This window comes from Dictyostelium purpureum (assembly GCF_000190715.1).
Source record: "Dictyostelium purpureum unplaced genomic scaffold DICPUscaffold_400, whole genome shotgun sequence".
In the NCBI taxonomy this organism is placed as follows: domain Eukaryota; phylum Evosea; class Eumycetozoa; order Dictyosteliales; family Dictyosteliaceae; genus Dictyostelium; species Dictyostelium purpureum.
In genome coordinates, this window is record NW_003519736.1 from 12,111 (window position 1) to 29,454 (window position 17,344).

A 17,344-nucleotide genomic window follows, 5' to 3' on the forward strand; every position below is an offset into this window, starting at 1 on the left:
AATTTCGAAATGGAAGTTGGAGAATGAATTTAGGGAATATTTTTGGATATTAAATAAATATATAATATATAATATATAATTAAAAAAAAAAAAAACAAACAAATAAAAAAAATTCTTTTTTTTTATAGATTTAATTATTTATAAATTTCTTTTTTTTTTTTATTAAAATTAATATAATAAGAAAAAGTATAGAAATTAAAACAAAACAAAATGAAACAAAAAAAAAATTTTTTAAAGAAAAAAAATATAGATAAAAGAAAATAAAAATAAAAAAATTAAAAAATTTATTTAAAATAAAAATTAAAAAATTTGGGTGTGATTATTGATGATGTTGAGAATGATTACCAATACAAATTTTTAATTTCTTTTAAATACAACAATAGTATCTATTATATATAGTTGTGTGTGCAATACAAACCAGTTTTCTTCAATATATCATTTTTTTTTAGATTTTTTTTTTTTTTTTTTTTTTTTGAATTTTAATTTATTTTTTTATTTTCATTTTTTTTTTAATTTTGTTGGGGGAGTGATTATTTTTTTAATATTTATTAGTGGAAGGGATATTAAATTGCCCATTTTTTTCCCCATAATCCATACATATAGTAATAAAAAAACCTTTTGGGTTTTTAAAAAAAAAAAAAAAAAAAAAAAAAAAAAAAAAGAGATTTTAAATTAAATTGAATTGAGTTTAATGGGGTTTTATTATGAAAAGATTTTTGGTGTGTTGAATTTAATTAAAAAAAAAAATGAAAAAAAAGGAAATTTGTTATTCACTTTCTATTTACTATATACTATTTACCACATATTTAAATTTTTTTATTTATTTATTTATTTATTTATAAGTTTATTATTTATTTATTTTATTTTTTTTTAATTATTTAGTGGCTAGCCATTATGAATTTTTTTAATGTTGGAACGAAAAAAAAAACTAAATTCCCCCTTTTTTTTTATTTTGATATAAAAATTTTTTTTTAAAATATAAAAAAAATTAAAATAAAAATTTTTTTATTTTAAAATTTTTAATTATGGTTGTATAAACAATTTTTCCCTTATTTATTATCATTTGTTCTTTTATATATAATACTACTCCATAGATTTTAGAATACCAATTTATCTATTTTTATATTTTCATTTATTTTTCAACAAATGCAAAATGGCAGATAAAAAGGTTTTAAGGTCGTCCCCAAACCTAACAGAGGAACTTATGAGAATCTATGATCAATTAAACAACTCTAGAAAATACCCATCACAAAAAAAAATTGCAGAACAAATAATAAAATCTAAACAATTTGAACAATTTACACCCAATCAAATTATATCCAAGATTAGGAGTATGAAGAAAAAAATATACCCTGCCTCCTCATCAGCAACTTCAAGTATATCAAACAGCCCCACTATAGAATTAGCCAATGAAATGGATTCTATATTTGAAAACAGATCAACTACAGGTATTACATATGATGAGGAGGACCAAAAGGATGATTCAGAAACCGAGCAAAATGATTATTACCAAAAGGAAGAGGAGGATGATATCGATGAAGAAGAGACCGAAGAGGAATCAAATAAATACATAGACAAAACAAATGAGACTTATACTGACAATAATAAAGAAAATGATGAAGGAGAAAATTTTGAAAATGACCTTTCACTTAGAAGAATATCAAGTGAAAGTTTACAAACAACAATCGAAAAATTATTTGAAGACTCTTTAGAAAAAGTAAATATTTGAAAAATTTAAAAAAATAAAAAGAATTTAGTATTAACAAACTAATATTTATTTTAGAATAAAAAAAGGGAAAATTCACCATCATTCGAAAAAGATTGTAATAAAAAGAAAAAGTTAGATTTGCTTAATCTTAATAACCAAGAAGATGATGAAGAACGCACTTGGTACAACAACTTTATCAATGAAGATAACATAGACTCTAACCAAAATGTAGATTCAAAATTTGAGGAAATGCTAACAAGCTTGGGTATAAATATTGATAGTGCCACACAAGCAGAAAATCTCTACAATAGTATTTTAAATAATAGCAATAACACGAATTACAACAATAGCAGTAATAGTAGTATTTATAAAAACTTTGCACTTGGTACAATACCCTCCCCAACGGCAACAACTCCAACAACAACCCCAATAACAACCTCAGCAACAATTAAACTGTTTAATGAGGACTCTAAAAATATAATAAACGTATCACCACCCCCAAAAAATAAACATTGCAACATTGAAAATGAGAATAGTAATAATAACAATGAATATATAACGAGAGAATATTTAGAAATGAAAAATACTATTCAAGAACAAGCCAATACCATTTTACAACTAAAAAGCATTATTGATGAACTTCATATCGATAGTAGAGTACTCTCATCAGGATCAGCACAGGTTAGAAGAGATTCAGAAAAAAACCTTTTTTATTTTTTTCCATCACTCATTTCAAATGGTATTCAAAATTTAAAAATTGAACCATGTTTATCCCCATGCCATCACAAAGTAATAGTCGAAGAGTCTGGTAACGGTAATTTCCGCTCCCAAATATTTTTATTAAAAAAAAACAACGAATACAACCCTCCATCCATTGTAATTCATAATTCTCAAATGTCAATATTTTTAAAGTATAACCCGCCCGAATATTTAAGAATGAGTTGTTCATTAGAAGACACTTAAATAAACTAATAATTGTAAAACTAGAATTATATTTATTTTTTTTTCAAATAATTATTTAATAAATAATAAAAGCAAATCGAATTTTAATCTATATGGTTTAAGTGGGGTGATAAATAAAAATTAAATTTTGCTTAAAAAACTATATAATATTTTTTTTATTTTTTTTTTTATTTTTTATTTTTTTTATTATAAATAACATTATTAATATTATAGGTAGCGACTTAACACACTATTAAGATTGTCTTGATGTTATTTGACTCTTTTTTTTTTTTTTTTTTTTTTTTTTTTGATTTTGGTTTTTGTATGTTGCTGTTATTTTGTTAATTATTGATTTAGTTATTTTAATTGTGTTGTTATTGTTTTTGTTGCTGTGTTGAGTTTCTACAGATTTGTATCAATATAAATTATAAAAAAAAAAAATTAAGATAGATTGTGTTTTTTTTGTTTTTTTTTTTGTTTGTTTTTATAAATAATCAACTTCGTTTGGAATGCCATTGTGTGGTCTTCTAAAAAGGAGGATATGTGGCTCTGGTTTATGATTAGCATAGTGTTGCCATCCATCTGATTGTCTGATACCGAAACGTCTGCAGTCTTCTTCAGATAATAATACATCTCTTGGGATAAGTGCTGAAATATCAGGTGGTAAAATAACATGTCTTAAAAAAAAAAAAAAAAGAAATATTAATATTTGTTAATTAAAAAAAAAGAAAATGAAAATAAAATTATTCTTTTTATTTCTATATATAAAAAGATTTTATTTTATTTACCTATATTCAAATTGGCTATCGTAATATTTATTTGAATAGAATGGTGTTGATGGCATTTTTTATCTTGTATATTAATAAATATTTAATAGTTTCTATGTACAGTATGAAGTATTTATGTATATATAATTTATGTGGATATGTGATGTTGATACTTGTTGGGAAAGTAAAAAATATTTATCATTTAAAAAAAAATTAAGTTAAAAAAAAAAAAAAAAAAATTTTAAAAAAAATTTTAATTTTTGAAATGGGAGGGAAAAAAAAAAAAATTAAATAATATTATCAAATAATATTAATATTAATTTTATTGAACCCAAAAAAGATTTTAATTAGCACAGAATAGTCTGTTAATATATTTTTAAAAAAAGAAAATTAAATTAAAAATCTATCAACCTTTTAAAAAATAAAAATAATAAATAATAATAAAAGGGTTATTTAACAACAAAAGTTGATTTATAATAAAAAAGAAAAAACTAAACAAAAAAAGGAAATAGAAATACTGATTAATAACTATAGTTGTTATTATAAATAGAAATATGATATAATTGTTTTTTTAAAATTTTTTTTTTTTTAATTTTTTTATTAGTTTTTTTTTTTTCTATTATTATAATTTGACTAAAATAAGGTATCTTCATCTCTTAAATATTCACCAACATCACCATAATGATAAACTACTAATGCAGTTGGATCTAATTTTCTACATTCAAAAGTTGATTTAGCGGTAACACCAAAACCAATTGGTACATCATTCATTGTAAATAAAACAACACCTTGATTTGCAGGTGTATCTTCAGTAATTCTACCCAAACCAGCTTTTAATAAATTATTACCATACATCCATGACATTTCTGAAGTTGGTTTAACCCATACTTTATATTTAGCATATTGTGCTAAGTAATCTAAACATGTAATATTTAATTTAAATTTTCCGGTTTTTGTGAAACGTCCAAAGCATGTACCTAAACTTGCTAATGAATCTCTTGGTATATTTTGTGATCTTTTCATTAATTCTTCGCTAACATAATAAACTTTATTTTTTTGTATTCTAAAACAGTATGGCTCGTCTTTTCTTTGTATTAATAATGTTACATTTTTACCAATACTAAAAATTAAAATAAAATATTATATTAATATAAAATTATTTTTAAATGGTATTTTAAATTATTTAATTTATGATATTTGATGATTTTATTATCTTTAATATTGACTATATTAGACATATTATTATAAGGTGTGTTTTTATAATTTGGTAGTTATTTTTGGTTTTTTACTATATATATTATAAAATTATAGTGGTAATGTAAACTTTACAATTTAATTAACTTTTCAAAAAATACTTTTGATTCTTCTTCTGTTAAAGGTCTCATTTTTATGTATGTATATATATATATAAAAATATTCCTTTATTAAAATTTAAAAAAAAAATAAAAAAAAAAAATAAAATATTTAAAAAAATTCTCTCGGTTTCATAAAAACGAAAAAAAAAAAAAAAAAAAAAAATTAAAAAAAAAAAAATTAAAAATAAATTTTTCTTATTTATTTTTTATTCTAATTTTAATATATGGTTGTATAAAAAAGGGATATATTAAATATTTGATTAATATTCTATATTTAAACTTGATTTTAAAAAAGAAGTGTTTCTTTTTCTTAAAAAATGATTAATTATTATTTATTATCATAAAAAAAAACAATTCTTAAATTTAACTAAAAAATAGTAAAATACAAATTGAATATATAACTAATTAGTGCAACACTAATCTTTTATTTTCTTTTATTCTATTTTTTTCCTTTTCTTTATGTATTATTTTAAATAATTTATACTTTTAATTTATGAATTAAAAAAAAATAAAAAATAGTGTTAAAAAAATAAAAATAAAAAAAATAATCAAAATATTTTTATTTATTTTATTTTTATTTTTATTTATAAAACTTATGTAGTCAATTATTATTTTATTTATATTGATTTTATTTTTAATAATAATTAACTCATATTTAAATTTTAAATAAAATTAATAAACGAAAAATTAAAATATTTTATATGGATGCATAAAAAACTGATAACAAACCATATAAAAATTAAAAAAAAATTTAAAAAAAAAAAAAAAAAAAAAAATTTAAAAATTTTTTAAAAAAAAATTTGCCTCAGCGAGCAACGCACATTTTTCACGCATTACTCTTATATTCGCTTCTTCGAACAGATAGATAAATTATTTCCATATAAAATGTCAACTGCTACCGCCCCAGTCAGAAGATCAGGTATTATTAAAGGTTACAACAAAGGTCACCCAGTTGTCAAACGTACCGTTCCATCAACCTTCAAAAAACAAGTATGTTGAAATACACATTGGATATATCATCAATCTTTGTTAGATTATCACATTTATTGGAATATCACTATCTCAAATCATTTATCTTTGGATTATCCATCATCTTTCATCATTTATCCACAAAGTTTGATATTAATCAAACATTTTTTTATTATTCATAGGTTGTCACCAAACGTGTTGCCGCCATCCGTGATGTCATCCGTGAAGTCTCTGGTTTTGCTCCATATGAACGTAGAATTCAAGAGTTATTAAAATCAGGTTTAGATAAACGTGCTCTCAAAGTTGCCAAAAAGAGATTAGGTTCAATCCAAGCTGGTAAAAAGAAGAGAGATGAAATGGCCACTGCCAACAGAAAGAAATAAACATTTAGTCTAATAAACAGATTTAAAAAAACTCAGCATTTTATAGGGTGTAAATTTTAGGGTTTGGAATGAGAAGTACCACTACAAATATATATTTTAGGTTTTTAAACAAAGAAGAGAAATTTTATGCATATTGGATCATAAATTTGTAGCGGTATTATCATCCAAAGTAACCCTTTTTCTTTTTATTTTTTTTTATTAATTTATGTCATTTTTGCGATTGCTTTCTTACCACATGTAAAAATATCAATTAATATAGTAATTGGATGTAAAAAAAATAGATCAGTTTAAAAATCGAGATATATTATTCGAATTGAATTCAATTAATATTTATTTACTTTTTTTTTTATTTTTTTTATTTTTTTATTATTTTTTTTTAATTTTTGTAATTTGTTGTGATTTCATTTATAAAAAATTAATTTTTTTTTTTTTTTCCATTTTTTATTAATTTTTTTTACAACATCAGTATTATTATTATTGTTATTGTTATATTATTACATCACACAATTTATTACACTTTCAAAAATGGGTGTTTATGTTAGCCAAAGGGCCAGAGACAACATTAAAAAATATAAATACTCTGGATGTGACTCATCTTTTATTTCAATATATATTATGACTCCATTTTGGAATTGGTTTGTTAATTTATTACCAAAATCATTTGCGTAAGTAAAATTATATTATACAATACAATTGTGTAATAAAGTTTATTTACCTTTTTTTTTAAATAGACCAAATCTAGTTACTTTGTTTGGATTTATTTCAATTATTGTTAGTTATTTAGTTACATTATATTATATGCCACAAATGAGCGGAGAAGCACCAAAATGGTTATATTTATTCAATGCATTTTGTATTTTCATTTATCAAACAATGGATGCAGTTGATGGCAAGCAAGCAAGAAGGGTTAACGCTAGTTCAGGCTTAGGTGAATTATTTGACCATGGATGTGATGCAATGATCACTTTTCTCGTTATGCAAACATTCCAATCATCAATTCAAGTAGGCTGCAACCAAATCTCTTTCTTTACCACTCTTTTCATTATGTTGGTTTTTTTCACCGCTCAATGGGAACAATATCACACAGGTATAATGAATTTAGGTTATTTCGGACCAACAGAATCGCAATTTGGTATGATGACAGGTCATATTTTAACATACTTTTTCGGCCCAGAGTTTTGGTCTCGTACAATCAATATTTTAAATTTTAATATTCAGATTAATCACTTTGTATTAATATTAATTATTGCTGGTGGAGTTGGTACAATATTTTTAAAGTAAGTTTACCAAATAGTATTATTATTTTTTAAATTTATTAACTTTATTTTTATTTTATTTTTAAATTTAATTTTTTTTTTTAGTATTTATGCAATTTGTAAAAGAGGAAATAATAGTGTAGTTTCAAGCTTTATCGATTTATTGCCAATTATCTCTTTAATTATATTTTCAGTTTATTGGGGTCAAAATTCAACAGTTAATATTCTCGAAACAGAGGGAGCACATTATTTTATGGCCTCATTTGGTATTTTAGCCGCTTTTATTACTGGTAAATTAATTTTGGCTAGAATTTGCATGGATAAACTATCACCTATACAAACCATTATGGTACCACTTATTTTTGTATTTTTAAATATTTATAAATTTAATGGGTATGTATCAAACTGTAATCATCAATTTACCATATAATAATATATTAATTTTTTTTATTTTTTTATTTTTTTTATTTAAGAACACTTTTCGATGAAATATTATTTAGCAAGATTTATTTTTATTCTATTTTTGTATTGTATATTCATTTTGCATATGATGTTGTTACTTCTTTAACAGAAGTTTTAGATATTTATTGTTTCAAGCTTAAGCCACACACACAATCTTCAAATCCTCAATCATCATCAAAAAAAACCAAATAATTTAATAAATTATATTTTCTTTATTTCTTTTAGATATTTTTTTTTTAGTACAATTTTTTTTTTAATTTTTATGATGTGGATGATAAAGAATTTATAATTAAAATTTTTTTTTAAAACAGATATTCTTTATTAAAATTATGTTATGAAAAAAGTTTTTGAATCCAAAAAGTATTATTCAATAAAGTCACGAATTTTCTTATATTACTTTGTCACACTCTACTTCAAGGAAAATTATCAGAATTTATTATTTTCAAGTGTTATTTTTTTTAAAAAAAAAAATATTTTCCCATAACAATTATTATTATATTTTTTAGAACCCAATTAATTAAATTTAATGAATAGTAAATTTTAAGGATTTATTACAGCATTTGTCTATTAAAGGAGTAGAATAGCTGGGAGAGATGATCGCCTGTGAAATACCAGCACTTTAAAAAAGAAGCATGGATCCTGTCTTTTTATTTTTTTATAATATAGTTTTATAAAAAATAAAGTGAATTTTTTTTAAAAAAAAACTGTAAATACTATCTCTTCACTAATTAAATACACATAATATTTTCATAAAGTGTTGTAAACTGATACAAGTATTAAACATACCCAAAAACAAAATACAATAAATAAATATTCTGATGACTTTATGTATCATTTTCGCACTTAAAAAAAAAATCATTAAGAGAAAATTATAATTTTGTTTAAAAGACATTTTTTATTGGTTTTAAGCAATAGAATTATAGGTAGCACTATATGTGGAACCAATAATTTTATTTTTAATAAATGAAGCACCATCAGATATTAAACCACCAAGTTTAGACCAAGAATCTCTGTTTGGGATAATATCCAAACCAGATTTTTGATTATAGAAACGATTGATTAAAGCGCCACCTATAAAATAGGTTGTAGAGAAACAGATCAGTCTAAAAAAAAAAAAAAAAAAAGTTAGTTATTTCAAGTTTTATGATTAATATTAATTTAAAAATATTTACACTATTAAAAATACCCAGCCACCACCAAGCTTTTTATTTGAGGGAGTTAAGTTGTGAGGAATGTTATAGCAATTGCCAATTAGTTGTATATTATCTTTACTTCTTTCACCACTAGCAAATGCTGCTTCGTCATAGGTGAAAGAGACTGGAGAGCTAGCTAAAGTGATATTATAATACATATCATTATAGTAGAGATAATAATGTCCATTGAATAGTGTATCCAACTCGTCAACCAAACCTGCTACCGTTTGATTACTAATATGTGAGATGTTTAACATTGCTGAATAAAAATCTATAACCTCTTTATTATTTCCACCATCTTGGATAAGATTTGGAGGTCCAATAGAGTAAATTGTTATGAAATCTCTATTTGAAATGATGTCAGTTTCATTAATATAGTTGCCACCTAAATCTATATTTATAATTATTATTTTAATAAAAGAGAGGTATTAGTATGATTTTATATAACAATAGCAATGGTAATAACAATCTATATTTACTGTATAATGCATTAACACCTTCCCAAACAAAATCATTACAGATTCTTGAAGATATCTCAGTTTCATTTGTTAATGAATCTATAACATCAAATAGTTGATACCAAGTGTAGGTTTTGTTATAGTTATTTGCCCAACATACAAATGTCTCAAAAATATCACCATCAATAGTCATAATCTCTTGAGATTGAACCCAATAGTTTGAGCCATTAATATAATCTTTAACCTGTACTTTACCACCAGTATCCCACATAATGGTGTCAAATATAACACCTTTTGGTAATACTGATTCTAATACACCTGGATATGCTACAAAATCGATTGTATACTGTTCATCGGTTGTTCTGTAGGAAATAAGTTAATAGGCTATTTTCTAAAGTTCCAATTCTGTATAAGATTATTTATACTTACTCTGAGATAAAACCTAAACCGCTATGGAACGCACTAATATTTGCTAAAAGAGCGCCATATTTTGAATAAAACAAAGGTGCCTCTAAATATATAACTTTGATCTCTTCATTTGGTTGGAATGAATCAACACCTAATAAATATATTAAAAAAATAAAGAAAAATATTAAATTTCTTTTCATTTTTAATATTGGTTTATTTATAGGTTATTATTATTAAATAAAATAAATAAAAAATAAAAAATAAAAAATAGGGAAATCCCTAAAAAATAATATAAAAAAAATAAAAAAAAAATAAAAAAAAAATTAAATAAAAATAAAAAAAAAATTTATCGTAAAAAGAGAATAAATAATCATGATATTTTTCTTTATTTAAGTATTTTGATAAAAGGCTTTTTATTAATTAATTAAGCATCTAATTTCATTTTAAATTATGAAAAATAAAACCATTCAAGGTTATAAAAATCAAGAAAATAGGTAGCTCCTCAATTAACACCCACCTTTCAATGCAATTTTGCTAAAAATCAAGTTTTCGATTTGGTTTTAATGGAACTCTAGAGCTACTATTGTATGTTGGTCATCATAATAGATAAATACTTTGAAAAACTTAAGGACGATTCAAACTTTAAGGGTAATAAAGTAGTAGACGAAATGAACCCAAATTTAAATTTAAAGTATATCTGAGGAATAAAAAAATAAATAAAAATAATTAGGTTTAAAATTGTTTTAAATTTTTATTTCTTTCTAACTCGTCATGTTTTAATTTAAGTAATTTTAAAATTATTTCACTTTTTTCGTTTTCTTTGGTTATTTGTATTATTTCGTCCATAACACTCTTCGTATCCTTTAATACTTGATTTCTTGTGTCAAAATAATCATTTATTAGTTCTACACACTCTAGTTTTAATTCTGAAATCTCCTCTTTTGATGGTTTTTTTTCTTTTTCTAAATATGGCAATACGGAATTTAATAAATCTATCTTTTTTTGTGTTTCTACTATTTCTCTTTCAAGTTTGCCAATTTCTCCACCATTGTCTAAATAAAATTTTTCTTCTCGTTTCTTTTCTAATGAGGAATTTTTGTTATTTTCTAAAATTAAATTACCAATACTTGTAATCCCTTCAATGGATTTTAAACATTTCATTTCTGATTCGATATAATCTCCATCAAAAATATTTTCATTATCATTGAGTGGCTCGAATTCAAAACCAAATGCCTCCTCCATATCTTTAAACCTAAATGTAAAAAGAATTAATATTAATATATATACATTTATCCTTTTATAAAAAAATATTTACAAAATATTTTTTTCATCAATATCACCAAAACCAAATTTTTTTATTTTATGTTCTTCAATTTTGGAATAATACCCGCAATCGGTTAATTTTTTTTGATATTTTTTCATTTCTGATTCGAAACTATCAAATAAATCTTTTGAAGATTTATCTTTACTTGGTGATGAAAATTTATTCTCACACCTATCCAAATAAACTTTTGAGTATGAATATGTTCCTGATTCATTTAACTCTTCACGTAAAATTTCAAAATTATAATTGATCTCTTCCAAAACAGCTTTTAATTTTTCGTTTAGATATTCCTCTCCAGGGATTTTTTCTGGTAAAATGTAAACTGAACTCTAAATATGACAATAAAAAATAATTAACAATTAAAACTTTAAATAAATAAAAACTAATAATACTTACAATCGAATAATATGGAAATAAAAAACTGTTATATGAATTTTCAGAAAAGTGAAAAATATGGGGAGTTGAAAGATATCTTATATATATCTTTGAATTTGTAAATTTTTTGATTTCGTTTGTGATGTCTTTAACCTCAACACATTGATGACTATTGTGGTCAAGTAAAAAATTATAAAAATGAATTTTTCTTTTTTGAATAAAATTGGTTTTAAAAACTTCAAAAAGGGTTACACCTTTATGCTTCAACAAGTCTTCTATTTCTTGAACTTCACTTTTTTCTACTGTAAAACCTTTTTCTTGTAATGACTCAACATTGCTAAAAGCTGAACATAGAAAATAAGTTTCTGCTAAATGCAAATGATGTAACCTCTCCTCTAATAAACCATAAAATTCTGTTCCTCTGGCTCTATCTGGATATAATTTGTTGTCTAATAAAGTTATACTTGATGATAATTCAAAATCAATAACTAAAATAAAATCAGTAATTATTAGTTTTTTTTTTTTTTTTTTTTAATAATTACCCCTTAAATATGGTGTTTGATCTAAAAAAACGGGCGGGAGAAGAACAGTATTATCTAATTTAACATCTCTTTGAAATCTTTTAACACTATGCCCAAAACTTAAAAATACAACATATTGACAAAAAATTGATTTTAAAAGATGATTTGAATCATCACTTGGTTCATTATCGTTTTTATAAAATTTAATTTTTGATCCCTTTTCTAATAAAATAATGTTTCTATCATTTTTTTTTGACTATTGAAAATTAATATTTTTACACACAGCACAGATAGTAGTAGCAGTAATATTACTTACCGAGTTTAATAATAATATTAAATTTGGGTGATATGAAAGTTCTTTTAAAGCTTTTACCTCTTCATCTCCTTTATTTTCCTTATTTTCAATATTTTCAACATTTTCTTTATTTTTTTTATTTTCTCTTACTATATATTTAATTACAACAGGTTTTTGATCTTTTTCTCTTGTCCCAAACACAATAATATTTTCTCTTTTAGTAACTTTTTCTATTTTTATATGATCATATTCAAACTTTAAAATACTATTTACCACTAAATCATTGAAATCCTTAATATCTTCAAAGTTGTCAAATTCTATATTATCCATCAATTATTTTAATTCACTATGTGACATAAAAAATATATAAAAATAATGAAAATAAAAATAAAAAAATATTTTTGAAAAAAAAAAAATTTTAAAATCTGGGTAAAAAAAAAAAAATTTTTAAGTTTTGTAAATTTGTTTTTACTTAAAAAAAAAAAAATGGTTTATTTATTAAATTATTTGTTTGTTTTTTTTAAAATTTTATTTTTTTGTTTATTTATTTATAAAAATTATTAAAATTAATTAAATTCAAGTTGAAATAGATTTACTTTTTTTTTTTTTTGATTTTTAACACCAACAGAGAAATAGGACAACAAAAAGATCAGTACTATACAATGATGGGGATATTATTATTGTTATTATTATAATTTATTTATTGTTTTTTATTTTTTATTTTTTATTTATTATTAATTCTTAATTAACTTCACTCTAACATTGTTGGTATTCTAGTATTCATTAAATATGAAGTTGATGGACCATTACTATTTGGGGTACTATCTGTATCTTTAACTTGCCCTACTACAAAAGCTCTCTTTACTTCCAATTTATCCTCGAAATAATCACTGGCTCGTCTATTTTCTGTATTTTCCCACCTTCGTTGAAAACAAAATATTTATATTGTACAAAGCATGATTCAGTAGCAAAACCAATATTAACATCCCAAATATTTCCAATATTTCATGTCATTCTCTTTGCCTTCAATGGATCCCATTCTCCTAACTGCGGGATGTGATCCAATATAAACCATTGTGAAAGTAACATTATTACCACAATAATTAAAAAAAATTAATTTTTATGTGTATTTGTAAATATGTATATATTTCGCAATAAAATTTCAATAATTGATCATTTTCAATAATTGATTTAAAAAAATAAAAATTAATAAAAATTAATAAAAATTTAAAAAATAATAAATTTTAGTATTACGAAAAAAACAGGTTTTTTTTTTTTTTGATTTTTTTTTTAAATTTTTTCATTTAATTTTTTTTTTTTTTTTTGATTTTTTTTTTTTTATTAAAATATTTATTTATTATTTACTATTATTATTGTAAAATTAAATAAAGTAATATAATGGAAATTCAATTAATTAATACAAATGAAAGATTTATTTTCATTAATAATCAAAATAATAAATCAAGTTTATTTTTAAATAAACCAGATAATAAAGTATCTATTGGACCATTCGACAAGGTAAATGAAGAAAAAGAAAGAATATTATCACAATTGTCAATCAAAGGTATTATTGGTATTATTCAATTAGTATCAGGATACTATTTAATGGTTTTCAAAGATAAGAAATTAGTAGCAACTGTTATGGATAAAAAGATATTCCAAATGAAAGATATTGAAGTTATTCCATTCCATGCAAATCAATTATCATTAATCAATATCCCAGATCAAGATTCCGAAGAAAATCATTTATCAATGATCAAGTGGTTATTGTCATCAGAATATTTCTATTTCAGTTATGACTATGATCTTACCCATACTCTTCAAAGACAATATGAAATGCCAGAGCAATCACGTAAAGCTTCAATTTATGAACGTTGCGATGAACGTTTCTTTTGGAATGAAAAATACACCCGTTTCCTTGATGACGCAAGCGGTAAATTTGATGACTGGATTCTTCCAATCACTATGGGTTTCGTCGAATCAAAGAAATTGGGCAAATTTGACTTTACTTTAATCTCTAGAAGAAATTTACATCGTTCAGGTACCCGTTACAATGTACGTGGTATTGACAAGAAAGGTAATGTCGCCAACAATGTCGAAACAGAACAAATCATCCAAGTCAATAGTAATACTCTCACCTCATTCGTTCAAGTTAGAGGTTCAATTCCATTATTATGGTCTCAATTCCCAACTCTTAAATATAAACCAGCTGTCAAATTCTATGGTAATGAAAAAGATAACACTCAATCATTACAAAAACATTTCGATCAACTCCACAAACTCTATGGTCCAACTACAATCGTAAATTTAATTGATCGTAAAGGTGCAGAATTAAAACTAGGTGAAGCCTACGAAAAGAATGTCAAATCACTTAAAGATACTAAATACATTTGGTTCGATTTCCACAGCATTTGTAAAGGTATGAGATACGATAAACTTTCAATTCTTATGGATCAACTCGCCGATGATATCAAGCAATATGGTTTCTTTTATCTCGAAAATGGTAAAGTTGTCAAAAAGCAAAATGGTGTTTTCCGTACCAATTGTATCGATAATCTTGATCGTACCAATGTAGTTCAATCATTAATCACTCGTCATTCATTAGCCAACCAACTTTTACACGTCAAAGAGTTCCCAAGTGATCTTTTCAAAGGTGATTCATTCGAATATGTTTTCAAGAATGTTTGGGCTGATCATGGTGATGCCATTTCAACTCAATACAGTGGCACAGGTGCTTTAAAGAACGATTTCACTAGAACTGGTAAAAGAAATTTCCAAGGTGTTCTCCGTGATGGTGAAAACTCTGTAATGAGATATTACTTAAACAACTTTAAAGATGGTTTCAGACAAGACAGTTATTTCTTATTTACAAATGATGTCGATTTAACAGTACCAAAGCAACACGAATCCAAACCACCATCACCATTAATTTGGATCTCTTCTTTGGTTTTAGCTTCAGTTGCAATCTCATATCTTTATTTACCATCTGCAACATCAGGTGCTACAGGTTTATTAGCTCAAACCATCACTATTGCTGGTTCAATTTATATCGCATTAAAATTAGCTATGAAAAATCAATCAAAAATTGTCGATAAACCAACTTTATTCGAATTGGATTCAATTTATAATTAAATAAATAATAAAATAATAAAATAATAATAAATAATAAATAATAAATATAAATAAAATTAAATGTATTAAAAGGTAAAACTAAAGAATCGAAATTCTATAAAAGAAAAGAATAATCTTTAAAAGAAAATTAAAATTATTTATAAATTTTGTATATTAATATATAATTATATTAATTTTTTTTTTTAAAATTTACATGTATGATTTATTGTTTAACTATTATACAAATAAAATTTTTTAATATTTTATTGGGTTGTTCAAATGGTAGTTTAGGAAATTAAATGATATTTTTGCAACCTTTTCTAATGCACCATTTTCAGGGAATAGATGGGAAGAGTTTGCAATTATTTCTAGTTTTTTTGATTGGCAATAGTGCATACTATCTAGAGATTGTCTATTTATATCTATAGTTTCTTTATCATCACCTCCACAGAGTAGTAAAATAGGTGTATTCAATAGTCCTAAAGAGTTTCTATTACATAACGACAATCTTCCACTTCTTGATACAATCGAGTTTATATTGATTCCTAATGATTTTAATTTTCCTTCACTTTCGATAATACCAGCACTTCCGGTACTGGAACCGTACAAAATAATTGGTAGTTCTATAATAAATAAAAAATTATGGTTAATATTAATATAATAATTTTTTTTTTAAATTTTAAAGATAAATACTTTTTAGTTTTTGATTAGAGTTTATAAATTGGGTTGCTGATATAATTCTTTTTGAAATAAAATTTACATTGTATTTATATTCTCCAGTAATATTGTTTAAACGTTCTTCTTGTGGGGTCATTATATCAAATAATAAAGTAGAGAAACCCAACGATTGGAAAAATTTCGATAGATAGAGATTTCTTGGACTAAATCTACTGGAGCCTACACCATGTACAAATATCATAATCCCTTTAGATAGTTCGTTATAATTTAAAATACCTTCTAAATAGATTTCTTCACTTTTAATTGTCACATATTCTTTTATAAAACTTAAATTATCAATAACTTTAATATTATTGTTGTTTTTATTTTTACTATTATTATTGTTTATATTATTAGTGTTATTAGCACTATGATTTAAATCTAGATTATTGTTAATATTATTAAATTGTGAATCGTAAAAATAAAAGTTGTTTATTGGTTGCTGGTTTGTAGCTGAGCTAGAAGATGAGGACGATTTAAAACTACCATTAATTGAATTATCTCTGTTGGTATTTATGTGGCTTGATGTATTGGCAGTTTCTGCACTACAAAAATTATTATTATTTTTATCACCATCATTATTTTTTTTTATATCATAATTAATATTATTTTTTTTATTATTATTATTATTATTGTAATAATAATATTCTTCCATTTTTTATTTTATTTTTATTTTTAATTTTATTTTTATTTTTATTTTAATTTTTTTATTTTATTTTATTTTATTTTATTAAACAAATTATATTTTAAAATAAATCACAACAATTATTTTTAAAAATAAAATATAAATAAAATTTATAAAATGTGATGTGTGAAATTATTTATTTTTTGTTTAAATATTTGATTTTAAAATTATATATCTTATAATTTTATATCATATATGTTTAATAAAAAATATAAATGCTTTTTAAAAAAAAATATGATTTTCTTTTAATTAATTTGGAAATTAAAATATAGGTTTGATAGATTTTTTTTTTTTTTAAAATTTTTTATTATAATTATTATTGGTTTATTAGATTTTAATTTTTTATCTTATAAATTTGGAACAATAAAAAACAAAAAAACTTGGAAATACCCTAAAAAGTATAAAAAAATAAAAA

General features: G+C 22.9%; 9 protein-coding genes across 9 annotated transcripts; 4 read left to right on the plus strand and 5 right to left on the minus strand.

The window, feature by feature from the left end:
• Window positions 1-1,153: 1,153 nt before the first annotated feature.
• Window positions 1,154-2,671, plus strand: DICPUDRAFT_157961 (uncharacterized protein; the record flags this gene model as incomplete). The annotated part of the gene is made up of 2 exons (XM_003293109.1): window positions 1,154-1,717; window positions 1,784-2,671. The coding sequence occupies 2 exons, from the start codon at window positions 1,154-1,156 to the stop codon at window positions 2,669-2,671; spliced, it is 1,452 nt and encodes a 483-aa protein (XP_003293157.1).
• A 185-nt stretch (window positions 2,672-2,856) lies between these two features.
• DICPUDRAFT_58324 (uncharacterized protein) lies at window positions 2,857-3,494 on the minus strand (the record flags this gene model as incomplete). The annotated part of the gene is made up of 2 exons (XM_003293117.1): window positions 2,857-3,327; window positions 3,439-3,494. The coding sequence occupies 2 exons, from the start codon at window positions 3,492-3,494 to the stop codon at window positions 3,135-3,137; spliced, it is 249 nt and encodes an 82-aa protein (XP_003293165.1). The 3' UTR covers window positions 2,857-3,134.
• Window positions 3,495-4,050: 556 nt separating this feature from the next.
• DICPUDRAFT_41643 (uncharacterized protein) lies at window positions 4,051-4,802 on the minus strand (the record flags this gene model as incomplete). The annotated part of the gene is made up of 2 exons (XM_003293118.1): window positions 4,051-4,537; window positions 4,747-4,802. 2 exons carry the CDS (start codon window positions 4,800-4,802, stop codon window positions 4,051-4,053), a joined length of 543 nt encoding a protein of 180 aa, XP_003293166.1.
• A 778-nt stretch (window positions 4,803-5,580) lies between these two features.
• On the plus strand, window positions 5,581-6,175 carry DICPUDRAFT_50803 (uncharacterized protein). The gene is made up of 2 exons (XM_003293110.1): window positions 5,581-5,762; window positions 5,924-6,175. Exons 1-2 carry the CDS (start codon window positions 5,658-5,660, stop codon window positions 6,122-6,124), a joined length of 306 nt encoding a protein of 101 aa, XP_003293158.1. The 5' UTR covers window positions 5,581-5,657; the 3' UTR covers window positions 6,125-6,175.
• A 474-nt stretch (window positions 6,176-6,649) lies between these two features.
• Window positions 6,650-8,034, plus strand: DICPUDRAFT_83742 (uncharacterized protein; the record flags this gene model as incomplete). Its single annotated transcript, XM_003293111.1, has 4 exons — window positions 6,650-6,789; window positions 6,856-7,401; window positions 7,486-7,773; window positions 7,854-8,034. 4 exons carry the CDS (start codon window positions 6,650-6,652, stop codon window positions 8,032-8,034), a joined length of 1,155 nt encoding a protein of 384 aa, XP_003293159.1.
• Window positions 8,035-8,746: 712 nt separating this feature from the next.
• DICPUDRAFT_157966 (uncharacterized protein) lies at window positions 8,747-10,101 on the minus strand (the record flags this gene model as incomplete). Its single annotated transcript, XM_003293119.1, has 4 exons — window positions 8,747-8,945; window positions 9,015-9,426; window positions 9,515-9,855; window positions 9,923-10,101. The coding sequence occupies 4 exons, from the start codon at window positions 10,099-10,101 to the stop codon at window positions 8,747-8,749; spliced, it is 1,131 nt and encodes a 376-aa protein (XP_003293167.1).
• Window positions 10,102-10,633: 532 nt separating this feature from the next.
• DICPUDRAFT_157967 (uncharacterized protein) lies at window positions 10,634-12,746 on the minus strand (the record flags this gene model as incomplete). The annotated part of the gene is made up of 5 exons (XM_003293120.1): window positions 10,634-11,153; window positions 11,217-11,554; window positions 11,838-12,088; window positions 12,143-12,377; window positions 12,405-12,746. 5 exons carry the CDS (start codon window positions 12,744-12,746, stop codon window positions 10,634-10,636), a joined length of 1,686 nt encoding a protein of 561 aa, XP_003293168.1.
• A 1,068-nt stretch (window positions 12,747-13,814) lies between these two features.
• Window positions 13,815-15,631, plus strand: DICPUDRAFT_50805 (uncharacterized protein; the record flags this gene model as incomplete). The annotated part of the gene is made up of 1 exon (XM_003293112.1): window positions 13,815-15,631. One exon carries the CDS (start codon window positions 13,815-13,817, stop codon window positions 15,546-15,548), a length of 1,734 nt encoding a protein of 577 aa, XP_003293160.1. The 3' UTR covers window positions 15,549-15,631.
• A 52-nt stretch (window positions 15,632-15,683) lies between these two features.
• Window positions 15,684-16,514, minus strand: DICPUDRAFT_92997 (uncharacterized protein). The gene is made up of 2 exons (XM_003293121.1): window positions 16,221-16,514; window positions 15,684-16,150 (listed from the first exon to the last, which is right to left on the minus strand). The coding sequence occupies exons 1-2, from the start codon at window positions 16,444-16,446 to the stop codon at window positions 15,783-15,785; spliced, it is 594 nt and encodes a 197-aa protein (XP_003293169.1). The 5' UTR covers window positions 16,447-16,514; the 3' UTR covers window positions 15,684-15,782.
• Window positions 16,515-17,344: the final 830 nt, after the last annotated feature.